This window comes from Hyla sarda, chromosome 8 (assembly GCF_029499605.1).
Source record: "Hyla sarda isolate aHylSar1 chromosome 8, aHylSar1.hap1, whole genome shotgun sequence".
Classification (NCBI taxonomy): domain Eukaryota; kingdom Metazoa; phylum Chordata; class Amphibia; order Anura; family Hylidae; genus Hyla; species Hyla sarda.
The window spans coordinates 215,309,716-215,329,961 of NC_079196.1; the positions used below are offsets into that span (position 1 = coordinate 215,309,716).

A 20,246-nucleotide genomic window follows, 5' to 3' on the forward strand; every position below is an offset into this window, starting at 1 on the left:
ATTGTAGCCTGTCTTTGAATCAATAAATATACCCATTTTTATACCGCATCCTGGTGCTGGAAGTATCTCTATATTCCGTGAGTGGAGCCGGAGGCGGGGCTGGTGGATCCGTGCGGGAATACTGGGTGAGCGGTCAATCTCTTCTCCTGGTGAATGCCGCCTTAGAGCAGCTGTGTACATGTTGGGTTGTAGGATTGCAGCGCGGCACTGTACGGGGCGCTGGGTTGTAGGATTGCAGCGCGGCACTGTACGGGGCGCTGGGTTGTAGGATTGCAGCGCGGCACTGTACGGGGCGCTGGGTTGTAGGATTGCAGCGCGGCACTGTACGGGGCGCTGGGTTGTAGGATTGCAGCGCGGCACTGTACGAGGCGCTGGGTTGTAGGATTGCAGCGCGGCACTGTACGAGGCGCTGGGTTGTAGGATTGCAGCGCGGCACTGTACGGGGCGCTGGGTTGTAGGATTGCAGCGCGGCACTGTACGGGGCGCTGGGTTGTAGGATTGCAGCGCGGCACTGTACGGGGCGCTGGGTTGTAGGATTGCAGCGCGGCACTGTACGGGGCGCTGGGTTGTAGGATTGCAGCGCAGCACTGTACAGGGCACCTTGGCACGTTCTGGCTGTAGATGAAGAAGAATGTTATAGCTTTGGGTGTAAAATGCAGATAATGTCGCTGCTGAGAGGGAGAGAGAGAGAGATTGACAGCGGAGATGAAACCGCGAGGAATTGACTGCACGGTGTTATGTGGAGGCACGGCCGCACTTATGGAGACGAAATTTATAGTTGTACAAATTCAGAGGGAGCGGGATGAATCTATTATGTGTAATTGATCGTCCTCATCCACCGCACTCAGCTCTATGGGATCTATAGGGTGATCCGTCCTGCTGCCTGCAAATACACACACTACACATATATATGACTAATACACACACTACACATATATATGACTAATACACACACTACACACATATATATGACTAATACACACACTACACATATATATGACTAATACACACACTACACACATATATATGACTAATACACACTACACATATATATGACTAATACACACACTACACACATATATATGACTAATACACACACTACACATATATATGACTAATACACACACTACACACATATATATGACTAATACACACACTACACATATATATGACTAATACACACACTACACACATATATATGACTAATACACACACTACACACATATGACTAATACACACACTACACACATATATATGACTAATACACACACTACACATATATATGACTAATACACACACTACACATATATATGACTAATACACACACTACACATATATATGACTAATACACACACTACACACATATATATGACTAATACACACACTACACATATATATGACTAATACACACACTACACACATATATATGACTAATACACACACTACACACATATATATGACTAATACACACACTACACATATATATGACTAATACACACACTACACACATATATATGACTAATACACACACTACACATATATATATGACTAATACACACACTACACACATATATATGACTAATACACACACTACACACATATATATGACTAATACACACACTACACACATATATATGACTAATACACACACTACACATATATATATGACTAATACACACACTACACACATATATATGACTAATACACACACTACACACATATATATGACTAATACACACACTACACACATATATATGACTAATACACACACTACACATATATATATGACTAATACACACACTACACATATATATATGACTAATACACACACTACACACATATATATGACTAATACACACACTACACACATATATATGACTAATACACACACTACACACATATATATGACTAATACACACACTACACACATATATATGACTAATACACACACTACACACATATATGACTAATACACACACTACACACATATATATGACTAATACACACACTACACACATATATATGACTAATACACACACTACACACATATATATGACTAATACACACACTACACACATATATATGACTAATACACACACTACACACATATATATGACTAATACACACACTACACACATATATATGACTAATACACACACTACACACATATATATGACTAATACACACACTACACATATATATGACTAATACACACACTACACATATATATATATGACTAATACACACGCTACACACATATATATATGACTAATACACACGCTACACACATATATGACTAATACACACACTACACACATATATGACTAATACACACACTACACACATATATGACTAATACACACACTACACACATATATGTAACTAATACACACACACACTACACTTATATGACTAATACACACGCTACACACATATATGACTAATACACACACTACACACATATATGTAACTAATACACACACTACACTTATATGACTAATACACACGCTACACACATACATGACTAATACACACACTACACACATATATGACTAATACACACACTACACACATATATGACTAATACACACACTACACACATATATGTAACTAATACACACACTACACACATATATGACTAATACACACACTACACACATATATGACTAATACACACACTACACACATATATATGACTAATACACACACTACACACATATGACTAATACACACACTTCACACATATATATGACTAATACACACACTACACACATATATATGACTAATACACACACTACACACATATATATGACTAATACACACACTACACACATATATATGACTAATACACACACTACACACATATATGACTAATACACACACTACACACATATATGACTAATACACACACTACACACATATTTGACTAATACAGCAGGCGGTGCGGCAGTGGGGGGAGTGGTGGCGGTGATAGGTCTCAGGACCCCCGGACAGGCAGGGGGTGGCGGCGGCGGCCTATGGCACCGCAAAAGCCACTGCAGTGCATTGATTTAAAGCGCTCGCTTTAAATCAATGATCTGTAGCGGTGTCGTGGGGGGATAAATAGCCGATAACTTATACCGGAATATCGGTATAAGTTATCGGCTATCGGCCCTAACCTCCACCGATTATCGGTATCGGCCCTAAAAAAAACGATATCGGTCGATCCCTACTATAAAGGAGTGGTTCTGCAGGCGGTGACCACAGACCACTTCTCAGTTCCTATGCTTCCTGGCTGATGTTTTGGTCACTTTTGAATGCTGGTGGTGCTTTCACTCTAGTGGTAGCATGAGACGGAGTCTACAACCCACACAAGTGGCTCAGGTAGTGCAGCTCATTCAGGATGGCAGATCAATGCGAGCTGTGCCAAGAAGGTTTGCTGTGTCTGTCAGCGTAGTGTCCAGAGCATGGAGGCGCTACCAGGAGACAGGCCAGTACATCAGGAGATGTGGAGGAGGCCGTAAGAGGGCAACAACCCAGCAGCAGGACCACTACTTCCGCCTTTGTGCAAGGAGGAGCAGGAGGAGCACTGCCAGAGCCCTGCAAAATGACCTCCAGCAGGCCACAAATGTGCATGTGTCCACTCAAATGGTCAGAAACAGACTCCATGATGGTGGTGTGAGGGCCCGACGTCTACAGGTGGGGGTTGTCCTTACAGCCCAACACCGTGCAGGACGTTTGGAATTTGCCACAGAACACCAAGATTGGCAAATTTGCCATTGGCGCCCTGTGCTCTTCACAGATGAAAGCAGGTTCACACTGAGCACATGTGACAGGCGTGACAGAGTATGGAGACGCCGTGGAGAACGTTCTGCTGCCTGAAACATCCTCCAGCATGACCGGTTTGGCGGTGGGTCAGTAATGGTGTGGGGTGGCATTTCTTTGGGGGGCTGCACAGCCCTCCATGTGCTTGCCAGAGGTAGCCTGACTGCCATTAGGTACCGAGATGAGATCCTCAGACCCCTTGTGAGACCATATGCTGGTGCGGTTGGCCCTGGGTTCCTCCTAATACAAGACAATGCTAGACCTCATGTGGCTGGAGTGTGTCAGCAGTTCCTATAAGAGGAAGGCATTGATGCTATGGACTGGCCGCCCGTTCCCCAGACTTTGAATCCGATTGAGCACATCTGGGACGTCTCGCTCCATCCACCACAGACTGTCCAGGAGTTGGCGGATGCTTTAGTCCAGGTCTGGGAGGACATCCCTCAGGAGACCATCCTCCACCTCATCAGGATCATGCCCAGGCGTTGTAGGGAGGTCATACGGGCACGTGGAGGCCACACACACTACTGAGCCTCATTGTGACTTGTATTAAGGACATTACATAAAGTTGGATCAGCCTGTTGTGGGGTTTTCCACTGTGATTTTGAGTGTGACTCCATATCCAGACCTCCAGGGGTTGATAAATTTATTTCCATTGATAATTTTTGTGTGATTTTGTTGTCACATTCAACTATGTAAAGAGGAAAGTATTTCATACGATTAGTTCATTCATTCAGATCTAGGATGTGTTATCTTAGTGTCCCCTTTATTATTATTATTTGAGCAGTGTATCTATCTCATCTATCTCATATCTATCTATCTAGACAAGTCCAGGAAAGCAGCACTCCTAATAGAAAAGGTGCGCGGGTGCCCACTGTGTCAGGTTTAGGTCAGGGACCCCCTTAGCTACAAAATCCAAAAAGACAGTGGCACTCCAGGTGTACAAAAAGAAAAGGTGTTTATTAAAATAAAATGTGAGGCGATGTTTTGGCTGGCTCGCCCAGCCATTTTCAAGCATGAAAGTGAGTGAGCCAGCCGAAACATCGCCTCACGCTTTTTGAATAAACCCCTTTTCTTTTTGTACACCTGGAGTGCCACTGTCTTTTTGGATTTTGTATCTATCTAGATACTAAAAGGAAGTTGACTGCAGCACATCAGCGTATCCAGTTAAAGAGTTGTATCTTTATTCCATAGATACAAGGACTACGTTTCTGTTGTCTCACACCACCACGGACTCGACAATGGTGGTGTGAGACCACAGAAATGTAGTCTTTGTATCTATGGAATAAAGATACAACTCTTTAACTGGATACGCTGATGTGCTGCAGTCAACTTCCTTTTATGATCTACCGTGTTGGACCCAGGACCAGGGCCCCTGCGACTGACCTGCACCCACTACCATTTTTCTACTCTGGTGTGCTGCTCTCCTTCAAGTTTGTATCTATATATCTATCTATCACATATCTATCTATCTATCTCATATCTATCTAATATCTATCTCATATCTATCTAATATCTATCTCATATCTATCTATCTATCTCATATCTATCTATCTCATATCTATCTATCTATCTCATATCTATCTATCTCATATCTATCTATCTCATATCTATCTATCTCATATCTATCTCATATCTATCCATCTATCTAGCAACAGAAGAATGCAGCAGCACACTGCCAGCACAAGGATATAGGTGCAACATGAATATGCAGATAAAACATGGAGACTATACAGCTATGGTGTAATAGATGCAAATGTGAAACTATGAAATAGTGAGGCACTTAGCTCGCAAATTTGTCTCCGCCGGCGGTCAAATAGCTTGGACCGTCCCACCGCGATAAGGTAGCCTCCTGGGACGGACCCTACACTGTGAATATGCCTCTGTGTGAACAGTTCAGTAAGCATGGCAGGATCTGGAACATCCAAGACACCTTATATACACCTGATAGAGGTGGGTGGGGTGCAAGGCCAACATGGAGGTAGCCACTCCCCCGTATATAGTATTACTATAATAGTGCTGCTATATACACCTGATAGAGGTGGGTGGGGTGCAAGGCCAACATGGAGGTAGCCCCTCCCCCGTATGTGCAATACAGACAAAGAATAAGTCAGCCAGCACTTTAGTTGATACCAAACTATTATATGGACCTGGCCTACAGGTGCACGCTACTAGGCTAGATATACAGCAACAGAAGAATGCAGCAGCATTGTCTATCCATCTATCTATCTATCTCTCATATCTATCTCATATCTATCTATCTATCTATCTATCTATCTCATATCTATCTATCTCATATCTATCTATCTCATATCTATCTATCTATCTATATATCTATCTATCTCATATCTATCTATCTATCTATCTCATATCTATCTATCTATATATCTATCTATCTCATATCTATCTATCTCATATCTATCTATCTATATATCTATCTATCTCATATCTATCTATCTATCTCATATCTATCTATCTATATATCTATCTATCTCATATCTATCTATCTATCTCATATCTATCTATCTATCTATCTCATATCTATCCATATCTATCTATCTCATATCTATCTATCTATATATCTATCTATCTCATATCTATCTATCTATCTATCTCATATCTATCTATCTATATATCTATCTATCTCATATCTATCTATCTATCTCATATCTATCTATCTATCTCATATCTATCTATCTATCTATCTATCTCATATCTATCTATCTATCTATCTCATATCTATCTATCTCATATCTATCTATCTATCTATCTATCTATCTCATATCTATCTATCTCATATCTATCTATCTATCTCATATCTATCTATCTATCTATTCATCCATCTTCCTATCCCTTTTATTGAGCCACAATCTGTTGTTCATTTGCTTTTACAGCACAAGGTTAGGGAATAACATTTGAAGATTTAGGATTTTCTTTGGCTCACTGGAATCCTAATCTGCCCCCCTCCTTCCCGGGGAGGCCTCCCACAAATCATCCAGATGGGCAGCGATGTGACAGACAGTGAGCGGAGGAAATAGAAGAGGGAGAGCTTTCATTTATGGCGGGTGACAGCGCTGCTAATCAGATCAGACGTGTCGTGCATGAGGTGTGTGACATAGTATTCTGCTGGGTAACTATCCCAGAGCAGGAGGCGCTACACAGCCGCCTGCCACCACTGACCTCCGCCTGCCACCACTGACCTCCGCCTGCCACCACTGACCTCCGCCTGCCACCACTGACCTCCGCCTGCCACCACTGACCACAGCCTGCCACCACTGACCTCCGCCTGCCACCACTGACCTCCGCCTGCCACCACTGACCTCCACCTGCATGGAGACGCTACACAGCCGCCTACCACCACTGACCTCCGCCTGCCACCACTGACCTCCGCCTGCCACCACTGACCACCGCCTGTCACCACTGACCTCTGCCTGCCACCACTGACCTCTGCCTGCCACCACTGACCTCCGCCTGTCACCACTGACCTCCGCCTGCCACCACTGACCTCCGCCTGCCACCACTGACCACCGCCTGTCACCACTGACCTCTGCCTGCCACCACTGACCTCTGCCTGCCACCACTGACCTCCGCCTGTCACCACTGACCTCCGCCTGTCACCACTGACCTCCGCCTGCCACCACTGACCTCTGCCTGTCACCACTGACCTCCGCCTGTCACCACTGACCTCCGCCTGCCACCACTGACCTCTGCCTGCCACCACTGACCTCCGCCTGCCACCACTGACCTCCGCCTGTCACCACTGACCTCCGCCTGCCACCACTGACCACCTCTGCGCAGGCTCCTTTCTCCTTTTCCACCACATGTAAACCTATTTACTTCCAAACACGGTATCAGAGGACATTTACCTGCCGGTGTAATCCGCCTAATTCCCCCAAAATTGATAGAGAATCAGGCGGATTAGGTAAAGCTCAGGAGTGGGGCGCCGGGGCCAATACAAGCTCTGATTACTGGACAGAATGAAGACGTCTTCCAGGAGACGGATGCGCCCCACTCCGCTGAGCCCGCTAATGGAGACACAAATTGCAAGCAAATTGTTGTTGGCAGAAAGAAAATCCACATCATCAGTCTCAGAAATGATCTCCCTGCTATTCCTTAATGTCATTACGGGCTAAGGAAATGCAGGTGTAGATGATCTACAGCACAGCTGCCCTTGATACAGGTAGATGTAGCAGCACTGAGTTTGTCACCTTGTCTAATGCGTGTGTTATTTGTGGCGTCAGAGCTACAGTCTGCAGTGCACTATCCATAGATGGAGAGATGTAGCAGAGCCGTGTATGTCGTTTGGCCGAATCTGTACATTATACATTGTGGTTAAAGGGGTACTCTAAGGTGCCAGAAAGTTAAACAGATTTGTAAAATACTTCTATTAAAAAATCTTAATCCTTCATGTACTTATTAGCTGCTGAATACTCCAGCGGAAAATGTTTTCTTTTTGAAACACAAAGCTCTCTGCTGACATCACGAGCACAGTGCTCTCTGCTGACATCACGAGCACAGTGCTCTCTGCTGACATCTCTGTCCATTTTAAGAACTGTCCAGAACAGCATATGTTTGCTATGGGGACTTCCTATTACTCTTCACAGTTCCTAAAATGGACAGAGATGTCAGCAGAGAGCACTGTGCTCATGATGTCAGCAGAGAGCACTGTGCTCATGATGTCAGCAGAGAGCTCTGTGTTTCAAACGGAAAATAATTTCCACTGTAGTATTCAGCAGCTAATAAGTACAGGAAGGATTACGATTTTTTAATAGAAGTCATTTACAAATCTGTTTAACTTTCTGGCACCAGTTGATTTAAAAAAAAAAGTTTTTCACCAGAGTACCCCTTTAACTGCAAATGCAATTCATATAGACGCATCAGAACCATCTTGTCCCAGTTCACACGCTATATGTAGTGATAGACAGTGACAGTAATGGTGGTCGGGGATCACTTTATTTCCCCGAAGGTACCTGTCATATGTGGATACTAGATTTCAGGAAGTGCATATCTCATCCAGGGAAAGCTGGGTGAGATGTGGCAAATCCAGAAAGAGTTAAAATCCCAGGATTTTGCTAAGGCTTGTTATCTGGCCTGAATTTTTATGGGATGAAAGGCAGCTTTGGTATTGGGGACTCTCATTCCCTTCCTGGGCCACTTTAGGTTTTAAAGGGGTACTCCGGTGGAAAACTTTTTTTTTTTTTTTTATCAACTGGTGCCAGAAAGTTAAACAGATTTGTAAATTTCTTCTATTATAAAATCTTAATCCTTCCAGTACTTAATAGCTGCTGAATGCTACAGAGGAAATTCTTTTCTTTTTGGAACACAGAGCTCTCTGCTGACATCACGAGCACAGTGCTCTCTGCTGACATCTCTGTCCATTTTAGGAACTGTCCAGAGCAGCATATGTTTGCTAAGGGAATTTCCTCCTACTCTGGACAGTTCCTAAAATGGAAAGAGATGTCAGCAGAGAGCACTGTGCTCGTGATGTCAGCAGAGAGCTCTGTGCTCGTGATGTCAGCAGAGAGCTCTGTGTTCCAAAAAGAAAATAATTTCCTCTGTAGTATTCAGCAGCTAATAACTACTGGAAGGATTAAGATTTTTTTTAATTAGTCATTTAAAGTAATTTAATTTGTTTAACTTTCTGGCACCAGTTGATAAAAAAATAAAAAATAAATAAATAAATAAAAGGTTTACACCAGAGTACCCCTTTAAGACTGGCACAGATCAACATAGGTGCTGAAGACAGCTCATCACTGTGCTTTACAACTAGGTAAAAGTCATTCTGCTAGTGAGGCTTCAAGTGACCTGCACCACTGGTTTGTAAGGGGGCATTATAACCAGTGTGAGTAATGCTTTGGTTGGCTGGTAGTAAGCCACCTGTATAGACAGCTAAGTTTTTTCTGTATAGTTTGCGCTGGAAAAGAAGTATTTATTTTGTGTTTTTATGACTGAATGTGACGGCTGTATTTCGTTTGTTACAGGAAAAGCCCTGTTTAAATGTTATTTCTGGGTTTCTGTCTCTGACTGCTGTTTTGCCACTATATGACTGGTTCTAAGGAGCTTATCACCCACAGTATGAACAATGCTAAAACCAACAAAGACAAGAGTTTCCTAACCAGAGTGTCTTCAGCTGTTTCAAAACTACAACTCCCAGCATGCCCGGACAGCCGTTGGCTGTCCGGGCATGCTGGGTGTTGTAGTTTTGCAACAGCTGGAGGCACGCTGGTTGGGAAAAAAAACACAAATCAACTACAGGTTTAGCTCTTCTACATCCATTCATTATTTTACAGAGTGCTAAATAAAACTGAGGTCAGTGCAAAATAAAATAAAGGTAAATTTTCAATAAAAAATAATAAAAAATAGAACGCAGCCATAGAGTAACTTGGGATGTTTCCTAGTCTGGAGGCCAGGAAAGCTGGGTGACAGCCTCCAGCGTTCTTAGGACCCAAAGGTAGCTGGCATGCATCCATGACATTGATAAAAATTACGAGCAGTTTGCAGACCAGATCTTTTCTATCAGCGACCGGATTCTAGACATTCTATTTATATTAGAGGTCTGGGAAAGGTCACGTAATTCAAGAGGGAGAAGACCCCGTACATGGGGCGGTATTATCAGAGTAACATCCATTACTGAGCCGCTATGTGTCACTATTCACTTTCCCAGGTTGTAAATATGGTTATACCCTGCTGTTCCTGAGAAGTACCCAAAATTTAAAAAGTTTAAAACTTACCCTCCTGTAGCCACAAAATTTCTGCCCATGTAATACCGCCTGGTAGTGCCAGTATAATACTGTTATATTAATAGCAACATAAAGTGCACAAATATAGATTTAAAGATTACCTCCATTTGCCACAGAATTTTCCGCTCACATGATACCACCTTGTAGTGCCAGGAATGTACTTTCATACACAGCACATAAAATACTCATATGGTAGTACCCAAATATATATTAAAAGCTTGCGTCCATTTGCTGCACAATCATTGCAACCACATAAATCAATCAGTTGGTTTCATAAGAGGAGGCTGCCGACACCAAATGGAGGTTTTCCACACTGGCTGATCATGAGTTTTCATTGGTACTCTGGAAACTATGCAATACTTTATTTCTCCTGCGGAGGAGCTGCAGAGAAATTCAGCACTTACTACTAGATTCCTCTACAGATTACAGTTGATCACTGGGGTCCTGGTAGGGGGTCTCCCTTCTAATGGAGAAGGCCAAAGCGTGAGTTTTCATTGGTACTCTAGAAACTATGCAATACTTTATTTCTCCTGCGGGGGAGCTGTAGGGAAATTGAACACTTACTGCTAGATTCCCCTACAGATTACAGTTGATCACTGGGGTCTGGGCAGGGGGTCTCCCTTCTAATGGAGATAGCCTGAGCTTAAGTTTCCTTTGGTGTTCTAGGAACTTTGCAATGCTTCATTTCTCCTGTGGGGGAGCTGTAGGGAAATGGAACACTTACTGCTAGATTCCCTCACAGGTTACAGCTGATCACTGGGGTCCAGGCGGGGGGTCTCCCTTCTAGTGGACAAGGCCTGAGCGTGAGTTTTCATTGGTGCTCTAGAAACTGTGCAATACTTTATTTTTCCTGCGGGGGAGCTGTAGGGAAATTGAATACTTACTGCTATATTCTCCGGTTTGTTAGTGATAGTGTGTTACTGCTAGATTCTCCCACAGATTACATCTGATCACAGTTGAATATTAGGGCACCCACTTATTATCTTTGCTAAACTCTCCAAGGGGAGTTTCCCTTTAAGAGTGAGGTATTCGGATGTAAAGCTCTGCCAGTCTGTGGGTTTAGGAAACTTTAGGGGAACGGCAGGGGGGGGGGGGGGGGGGGGCAGGGGGGGAGAGATGTGCTGGGAAAAAAACAGTGATGCCGAATTTAGAAAAATAAGCAATTTCATGGTGCTTGCGGCGTAAAGAAAAAGAACAAAATGCTGATTATGCACCAAAACCAAACATGAAATATGCATCTCCATAGAGCCAGTCCCCTATGTTGCTGCGGAAAACACTACATGAGGTTTTCTGTGGGATGGAAGCGCAGTACACCTCCGCATCTGTAAGTCAGAGTTTTCCAGCCAGGGCGCCTCCGGCTGTTGGAAAACTACATCTCCCAGCATGCCCCGACAGACTTTGGCTGCCCAGGCATGCTGGGAGTTGCAGTTTTGAAACAGCTGAAGTATATTGCCACCTATAAAATATATACTTCAAATTAAAAACGGCATCGGTGGACATCGGGAAACGGAGGTCTGGGAACCGCATCAGCGGACAATGAACGGTGAGACATGGGGCAACGATTACGCGATGTCCACCGATGCTATTTTTAATATGAAGTAGTGAAGTTTAAAGTGAAGTGAGTGCCATTGACAATTGCTGCTTAACTACTATAATACTGCCCCTATGTACAATAATATAACTACTACAATACTGTCTCTATGTACAAGAATATAACTACTATAATACTGCTCCTATGTACAAGAATATAACTACTGTTACGCCGAGCGCTCCGGGTCCCCGCTCCTCCCCGGAGCGCTCGCTACACTCCTCTCACTGCAGCGCTCCGGTCGGTTCCACGGACCCGGGGCGCTGCGATACCGCCTCTGGCCGGGATGCGATTCGCGATGCGGGTAGCGCCCGCTCGCGATGCGCACCCCGGCTCCCGTACCTGACTCGCTCTCCGTCAGTTCTGTCCCGGCGCGCGCGGCCCCGCTCCCTAGGGCGCGCGCGCGCCGGGTCTTTGCGATTTAAAGGGCCACTGCGCCGCTGATTGGCGCAGTGGTTCCAATTAGTCTTTACACTTGTGCACTTCCCTATATCACCTCACTTCCCCTTCACTCCCTCGCCGGATCTTGTTGCCTTAGTGCCAGTGAAAGCGTTTCCTTGTGTGTTCCTAGCCTGTGTTCCAGACCTCCTGCCGTTGCCCCTGACTACGATCCTTGCTGCCTGCCCCGACCTTCTGCTACGTCCGACCTTGCTTCTGTCTACTCCCTTGTACCGCGCCTATCTTCAGCAGCCAGAGAGGTTGAGCCGTTGCTAGGGGATACGACCTGGTCACTACCGCCGCAGCAAGACCATCCCGCTTTGCGGCGGGCTCTGGTGAAAACCAGTAGTGACTTAGAACCGATCCTCTAGCACGGTCCACGCCAATCCCTCTCTGGCACAGAGGATCCACTACCTGCCAGCCGGCATCGTGACAGTAGATCCGGCCATGGATCCCGCTGAAGTTCCTCTGCCAGTTGTCGCTGACCTCACCACGGTGGTCGCCCAGCAGTCACAACAGATTGCGCAACAAGGCCAACAGCTGTCTCAACTGACTGTTATGCTACAACAGTTACTACCACAGCTCCAGCAACCATCTCCTCCGCCAGCTCCTGTACCTCCTCCGCAGCGAGTGGCCGCTTCTGGACTACGACTATCCTTGCCGGATAAATTTGATGGGGACTCTAAGCTTTGCCGTGGCTTCCTTTCCCAATGTTCATTACACTTGGAGATGATGTCGGACCAGTTCCCCACTGAAAGGTCTAAGGTGGCTTTCGTAGTCAGCCTGCTGTCTGGAAAAGCCCTGGCTTGGGCCACACCGCTCTGGGACCGCAATGACCCCGTCACTGCCTCTGTACACTCCTTCTTCTCGGAAATTCGAAGTGTCTTTGAGGAACCTGCCCGAGCCTCTTCTGCTGAGACTGCCCTGTTGAACCTGGTCCAGGGTAATTCTTCCGTTGGCGAGTATGCCGTACAATTCCGTACTCTTGCTTCTGAATTATCCTGGAACAATGAGGCCCTCTGCGCGACCTTTAAAAAAGGCCTATCCAGCAACATTAAAGATGTTCTGGCCGCACGAGAAATGCCTGCTAATCTTCATGAACTTATTCACCTAGCCACTCGCATTGACATGCGTTTTTCCGAAAGGCGTCAGGAGCTCCGCCAAGATATGGACTCTGTTCGCACGAGGCGTTTCTTCTCCTCGGCTCCTCTCTCCTCTGGTTCCCTGCAATCTGTTCCTGTGCCTCCCGCCGTGGAGGCTATGCAGGTCGACCGGTCTCGCCTGACATCTCAAGAGAGGACTCGACGCCGCATGGAGAACCTCTGCCTGTACTGTGCTAGTACCGAACACTTCCTGAGGGATTGTCCTATCCGCCCTCCCCGCCTGGAAAGACGTACCCTGACTCCGCACAAAGGTGAGACAATCCTTGATGTCCACTCTGCTTCTCCACGTCTTACTGTGCCTGTGCGGATGTCTGCCTCTGCCTTCTCCTTCTCTTCTGTGGCCTTCTTGGACTCTGGATCTGCAGGAAATTTTATTTTGGCCTCTCTCGTCAACAGGTTCAACATCCCAGTGACCAGTCTCACCAGACCCCTTTACATCAATTGTATAAACAATGAAAGATTGGACTGTTCCATACGTTTCCGCACGGAGCCCCTTCTAATGAGCATCGGATCTCATCACGAGAGGATTGAACTTTTGGTCCTCCCCAATTGCACCTCGGAAATTCTCCTTGGACTTCCCTGGCTTCAACTTCATTCCCCAACCCTGGATTGGTCCACTGGGGAGATCAAGAGTTGGGGGCCCTCTTGTTCCAAGGACTGTCTAAAACCGGTTCCCAGTAACCCTTGCCGTAACTCTGTGCTTCCTCCAGTAACCGGTCTCCCTAAGGCCTATATGGACTTCGCGGATGTTTTCTGCAAAAAACAAGCGGAGACTCTACCTCCTCACAGGCCTTATGATTGTCCTATCGACCTCCTCCCGGGCACTACTCCACCCCGGGGTAGAATTTATCCTCTCTCTGCCCCAGAGACTCTTGCCATGTCTGAATACGTCCAGGAGAATCTAAAAAAGGGCTTTATCCGTAAATCCTCCTCTCCTGCCGGAGCCGGATTTTTCTTTGTGTCCAAAAAAGATGGCTCTCTACGTCCTTGCATTGACTACCGCGGACTTAATAAAATCACGGTTAAGAACCGCTACCCCTTACCCCTCATCTCTGAACTCTTTGATCGCCTCCAAGGTGCCCACATCTTTACTAAATTGGACTTAAGAGGCGCCTATAACCTCATCCGCATCAGAGAGGGGGATGAGTGGAAAACAGCATTTAACACCAGAGATGGACACTTTGAGTATCTGGTCATGCCCTTTGGCCTGTGCAACGCCCCTGCTGTCTTCCAAGACTTTGTTAATGAAATTTTTCGTGATCTGTTATACTCCTGTGTTGTTGTATATCTTGATGATATCCTAATTTTTTCGGCCAATCTAGAAGAACACCGCCAGCATGTCCGTATGGTTCTTCAGAGACTTCGTGACAATCAACTCTATGCTAAAATTGAGAAATGTCTGTTTGAATGCCAATCTCTTCCTTTTCTAGGATACTTGGTCTCTGGCCAGGGACTACAAATGGATCCAGATAAACTCTCTGCCGTCTTAGATTGGCCACGCCCCTCCGGACTCCGTGCCATCCAACGTTTTTTGGGGTTCGCCAATTATTACAGGCAATTTATTCCACATTTTTCTACCATTGTGGCTCCTATTGTGGCTTTAACCAAAAAAAATGCCGATCCCAAGTCTTGGCCTCCTCAAGCGGAAGACGCCTTTAAACGACTCAAGTCTGCCTTCTCTTCGGCTCCCGTGCTCTCCAGACCTGACCCATCTAAACCCTTCCTATTGGAGGTTGATGCCTCCTCAGTGGGAGCTGGAGCTGTCCTTCTACAAAAAAACTCTTCCGGGCATGCTGTTACTTGTGGGTTTTTTTCTAGGACCTTCTCTCCGGCGGAGAGGAACTACTCCATCGGGGATCGAGAGCTTCTAGCCATTAAATTAGCACTTGAGGAATGGAGGCATCTGCTGGAGGGATCAAGATTTCCAGTTATTATTTACACCGATCACAAGAACCTCTCATACCTCGAGTCTGCCCAACGGCTGAATCCTCGTCAGGCCAGGTGGTCTCTGTTCTTTGCCCGATTTAATTTTGAAATTCACTTTCGGCCTGCTGATAAGAACATTAGGGCCGATGCTCTCTCTCGTTCCTCAGATGCTTCTGAAATTGAACTCTCTCCGCAACACATCATTCCTCCTGACTGCCTGATTTCCACTTCTCCAGCCTCCATCAGGCAAACTCCTCCAGGAAAGACCTTTGTTTCTCCACGCCAACGCCTCAGAATCCTCAAATGGGGTCACTCCTCCCATCTCGCAGGTCATGCGGGCATCAAGAAATCTGTGCAACTCATCTCTCGCTTCTATTGGTGGCCAACTCTAGAGACTGATGTGGTGGACTTTGTGCGAGCCTGCACTATCTGTGCCCGGGATAAGACTCCTCGCCAGAAGCCCGCTGGTTTTCTTCTTCCTCTGCCTGTTCCCGAACAACCTTGGTCTCTGATTGGTATGGATTTTATTACTGACTTACCCCCATCCCATGGCAACACTGTTATTTGGGTGGTCGTTGATCGATTCTCCAAAATGGCACATTTCATCCCTCTTCCTGGTCTTCCTTCAGCGCCTCAGTTGGCTAAACAATTTTTTGTACACATTTTTCGTCTTCACGGGTTGCCTACGCAGATCGTCTCGGATAGAGGCGTCCAATTTGTGTCTAAATTCTGGAGGGCTCTCTGTAAACAACTCAAGATTAAATTAAATTTTTCTTCTGCATACCATCCTCAATCCAATGGACAAGTAGAAAGAATTAACCAGATCTTGGGTGACTATTTACGACATTTTGTTTCCTCCCGCCAGGATGACTGGGCAGATCTTCTACCTTGGGCCGAATTCTCGTATAATTTCAGAATCTCTGAATCTTCCTCCAAATCCCCGTTTTTCGTGGTGTACGGCCGTCACCCTCTTCCCCCCCTCCCTACCCCCTTGCCCTCTGGTCTGCCCGCTGTGGATGAAATTTCTCGTGATCTTTCCATCATATGGAGAGAGACCCAAAATTCTCTCTTACAGGCTTCTTCACGCATGAAGAGATTCGCGGATAAGAAAAGAAGAGCTCCTCCCATTTTTTCCCCTGGAGACAAGGTATGGCTCTCCGCCAAATATGTCCGCTTCCGTGTCCCTAGCTATAAGTTGGGACCACGCTATCTTGGTCCTTTCAAGATTTTGCGCCAGATTAATCCTGTCTCTTACAAACTTCTTCTTCCTCCTTCTCTTCGTATTCCTAATGCCTTTCATGTTTCTCTTCTTAAACCACTTATCATTAACCGTTTCTCTCCCAAATCTGTTCCCCCCACTCCTGTCTCCGGCTCCTCGGACGTCTTCTCCGTCAAAGAAATTTTGGCATCTAAAAAGGTCAGAGGGAAAACCTTCTTTTTAGTGGATTGGGAGGGTTGTGGTCCAGAAGAGAGGTCCTGGGAACCTGAGGACAATATCCTGGACAAAAGTCTGATCCTCAGGTTCTCAGGCTCCAAGAAGAGGGGGAGACCCAAGGGGGGGGGTACTGTTACGCCGAGCGCTCCGGGTCCCCGCTCCTCCCCGGAGCGCTCGCTACACTCCTCTCACTGCAGCGCTCCGGTCGGTTCCACGGACCCGGGGCGCTGCGATACCGCCTCTGGCCGGGATGCGATTCGCGATGCGGGTAGCGCCCGCTCGCGATGCGCACCCCGGCTCCCGTACCTGACTCGCTCTCCGTCAGTTCTGTCCCGGCGCGCGCGGCCCCGCTCCCTAGGGCGCGCGCGCGCCGGGTCTTTGCGATTTAAAGGGCCACTGCGCCGCTGATTGGCGCAGTGGTTCCAATTAGTCTTTACACTTGTGCACTTCCCTATATCACCTCACTTCCCCTTCACTCCCTCGCCGGATCTTGTTGCCTTAGTGCCAGTGAAAGCGTTTCCTTGTGTGTTCCTAGCCTGTGTTCCAGACCTCCTGCCGTTGCCCCTGACTACGATCCTTGCTGCCTGCCCCGACCTTCTGCTACGTCCGACCTTGCTTCTGTCTACTCCCTTGTACCGCGCCTATCTTCAGCAGCCAGAGAGGTTGAGCCGTTGCTAGGGGATACGACCTGGTCACTACCGCCGCAGCAAGACCATCCCGCTTTGCGGCGGGCTCTGGTGAAAACCAGTAGTGACTTAGAACCGATCCTCTAGCACGGTCCACGCCAATCCCTCTCTGGCACAGAGGATCCACTACCTGCCAGCCGGCATCGTGACAACTACTATAATACTGCCTCCTATGTTTAAGAATATACCTACTATAATACTGCCCCCATTGTACAGGAATATAACTATTATAATACGGCTCCTATGTACAAGAATATAACTACTATAATACTGCTCCTATATACAAGAATATAACTACTATAATACTGCCTCCTATATACAAGAATATAACTACTATAATACTGCTCCTATATACAAGAATATAACTACTATAATACTGCTCCTATACACAAGAATATAACTACTATAATACTGCTCCTATATACAAGAATATAACTACTATAATACTGCCTCCTATATACAAGAATATAACTACTATAATACTGCTCCTATATACAAGAATATAACTACTATAATACTGCTCCTATATACAAGAATATAACTACTATAATACTGCCTCCTATATACAAGAATATAACTACTATAATACTGCTCCTATATACAAGAATATAACTACTATAATACTGCTCCTATATACAAGAATATAACTACTATAATACTGTCTGCTATGTTTAAGAATATAACTACTATAATACTAATACTGCCGCCCCTATGTAGAACACTGTAATTAATCTTGTGTTTTGGGTAGGTGTGAATTAACCTCCAATAAACTGTTAATCTCTCGTGTTCATGTTGTTCTAACGTTCCCTTCTCTCTTCTCTCCTAGGTTATAACCCTGGAAGGGTGGGTGGACATCATGTACTATGTCATGGATGCACATTCTTTTTACAATTTTATATATTTTATACTACTTATAATAGTAAGTATCAGATTTTGTCGCATTTGGCTACCAGATGTTGGGAGTTCACTCTTGTTTTTTTTTTTTTTTTGGTTTAAAATTTCGGCAAAAAAACAAAAAGTTAAAGTTGTGACATCACTTTAGCCTCTGGGATAAATTTAGATCTGGAAGTGTCATTTTCTATTTCTCTATTCTTTTCTTTTGTTTTAGACCTATTTGTTCCATTCCAATTTTTTTTTTTTTTTAGACCTCACAATTTATACATTTATTTTGTGCTGCCTGCCGAGCACCGGCCACTTGGACCACTGTGTAGCAGTGGTCCAAGTGTCCGGTGCTCAGCAAGCAGCACAAAACAATGGGCGACAACTCAACAATGGCATTGACATTGATATAAAATAAAAGTCCAAGATGTCCATCAACGTACAACGTTATATGGTTTTGGCTTATTGGCCCATGTCACTACCTTTTTCCGATACACGTTCGAAAACATGGTGTTGATTCAGCAATTAAGAGGTTAACGTGAAGTCACGGTTTAATATAGCCGCAAATTGTTTCCGTATGTAGACGGAGACATCTCCAATTAGGATTGTTTTTTGTGTGTACAACTCATGTTTACATAGACACAAGCAAAAATTCCCTTGTTTTTTAAGCAAGCGTAATGGATTTGTGTGTAAAAAAAAAACAACTAAAATTGACAAACAAAATGACCTTCCTTATATGCACTTCTCTAAAATGGGCAGCCATTTATAACATCCCCTTCCGTCATCAACAAACCCTAATCTGGGGTTGCCCAGATGGGAAACCCCTTTAGAGTAGGGTCATGCAGCGTATTTAAAGTTGCATAAAATAAAATATGCTGCGTAGAAAACCTTACTGCACACACACAGGGCTTCGGTGGAGAAAGCCCTGTGTGTGCAGTATGGTTTGTAGGTGGCCCCGTGCATAACAGTCACCTCAGTGCACTCGGCCCGCCTGTAAACCTCACTGAACACACAGGGCTGCGGCAAGGAAAGCCCTGTGTGCCTACTCATAGAGTATACGCTGCATATTTCCCACCGGGCAGCTGGAAATAGGCTGCGTATGCGCTATGAGCAGACACACAGGGCTTTTGACGCCGCAGTCCTGTGTGTGTGCAGTAAGGGGTGAAGTGAGCCCCATGCATCAGTGACGTCAGTGTACACGGCCTACCTCTAAACCTTACTGCCCACACAGGGCTGCGGCGAGGAAAGCTCTGGGTGTTTGCTCATAGCGCATCCACATGATATTTCCCGCAGGGCATCGGGAAATATGTTGAGTATGCGCTATGAGCAGACACATAGGGCTTTCCCTGCCGCAGCCCTGTGTGAGCAGTAAGGTTTGAAGTCGGCCCCGCGCATCAGTTTTATGTCAGTGTGCACGGCCTACCTCTAAACCTTACTGCCCACACAGGGCTGCGGCGGGGAAAGCCCTGTGTGTCTGCTCATAGCGCATCCAAAGCATATTTCATGCAGGGCATCGGGAAATATGTTGAGTACACGCAATAAGGAGACACACAGGGCTTTCCCCGCCGCAGCCCTGTGTGTGCAGTAAGG

The 20,246-nt window shown here is 45.6% G+C and overlaps 1 protein-coding gene across 5 annotated transcripts in view; it reads left to right on the plus strand.

Moving 5' to 3' along the window:
- CACNA1H (calcium voltage-gated channel subunit alpha1 H) overlaps positions 1–20,246 on the plus strand; it is a 531,346-nt gene that overhangs the window by 366,168 nt on the left and 144,932 nt on the right. For all 5 annotated transcript variants that reach the window (XM_056533793.1, XM_056533794.1, XM_056533796.1 and 2 more), the window contains one exon: positions 18,604–18,696. In XM_056533793.1, coding sequence (XP_056389768.1) covers positions 18,604–18,696 — 93 coding nt within the window. The remainder of the gene's footprint in view (positions 1–18,603; positions 18,697–20,246) is intronic.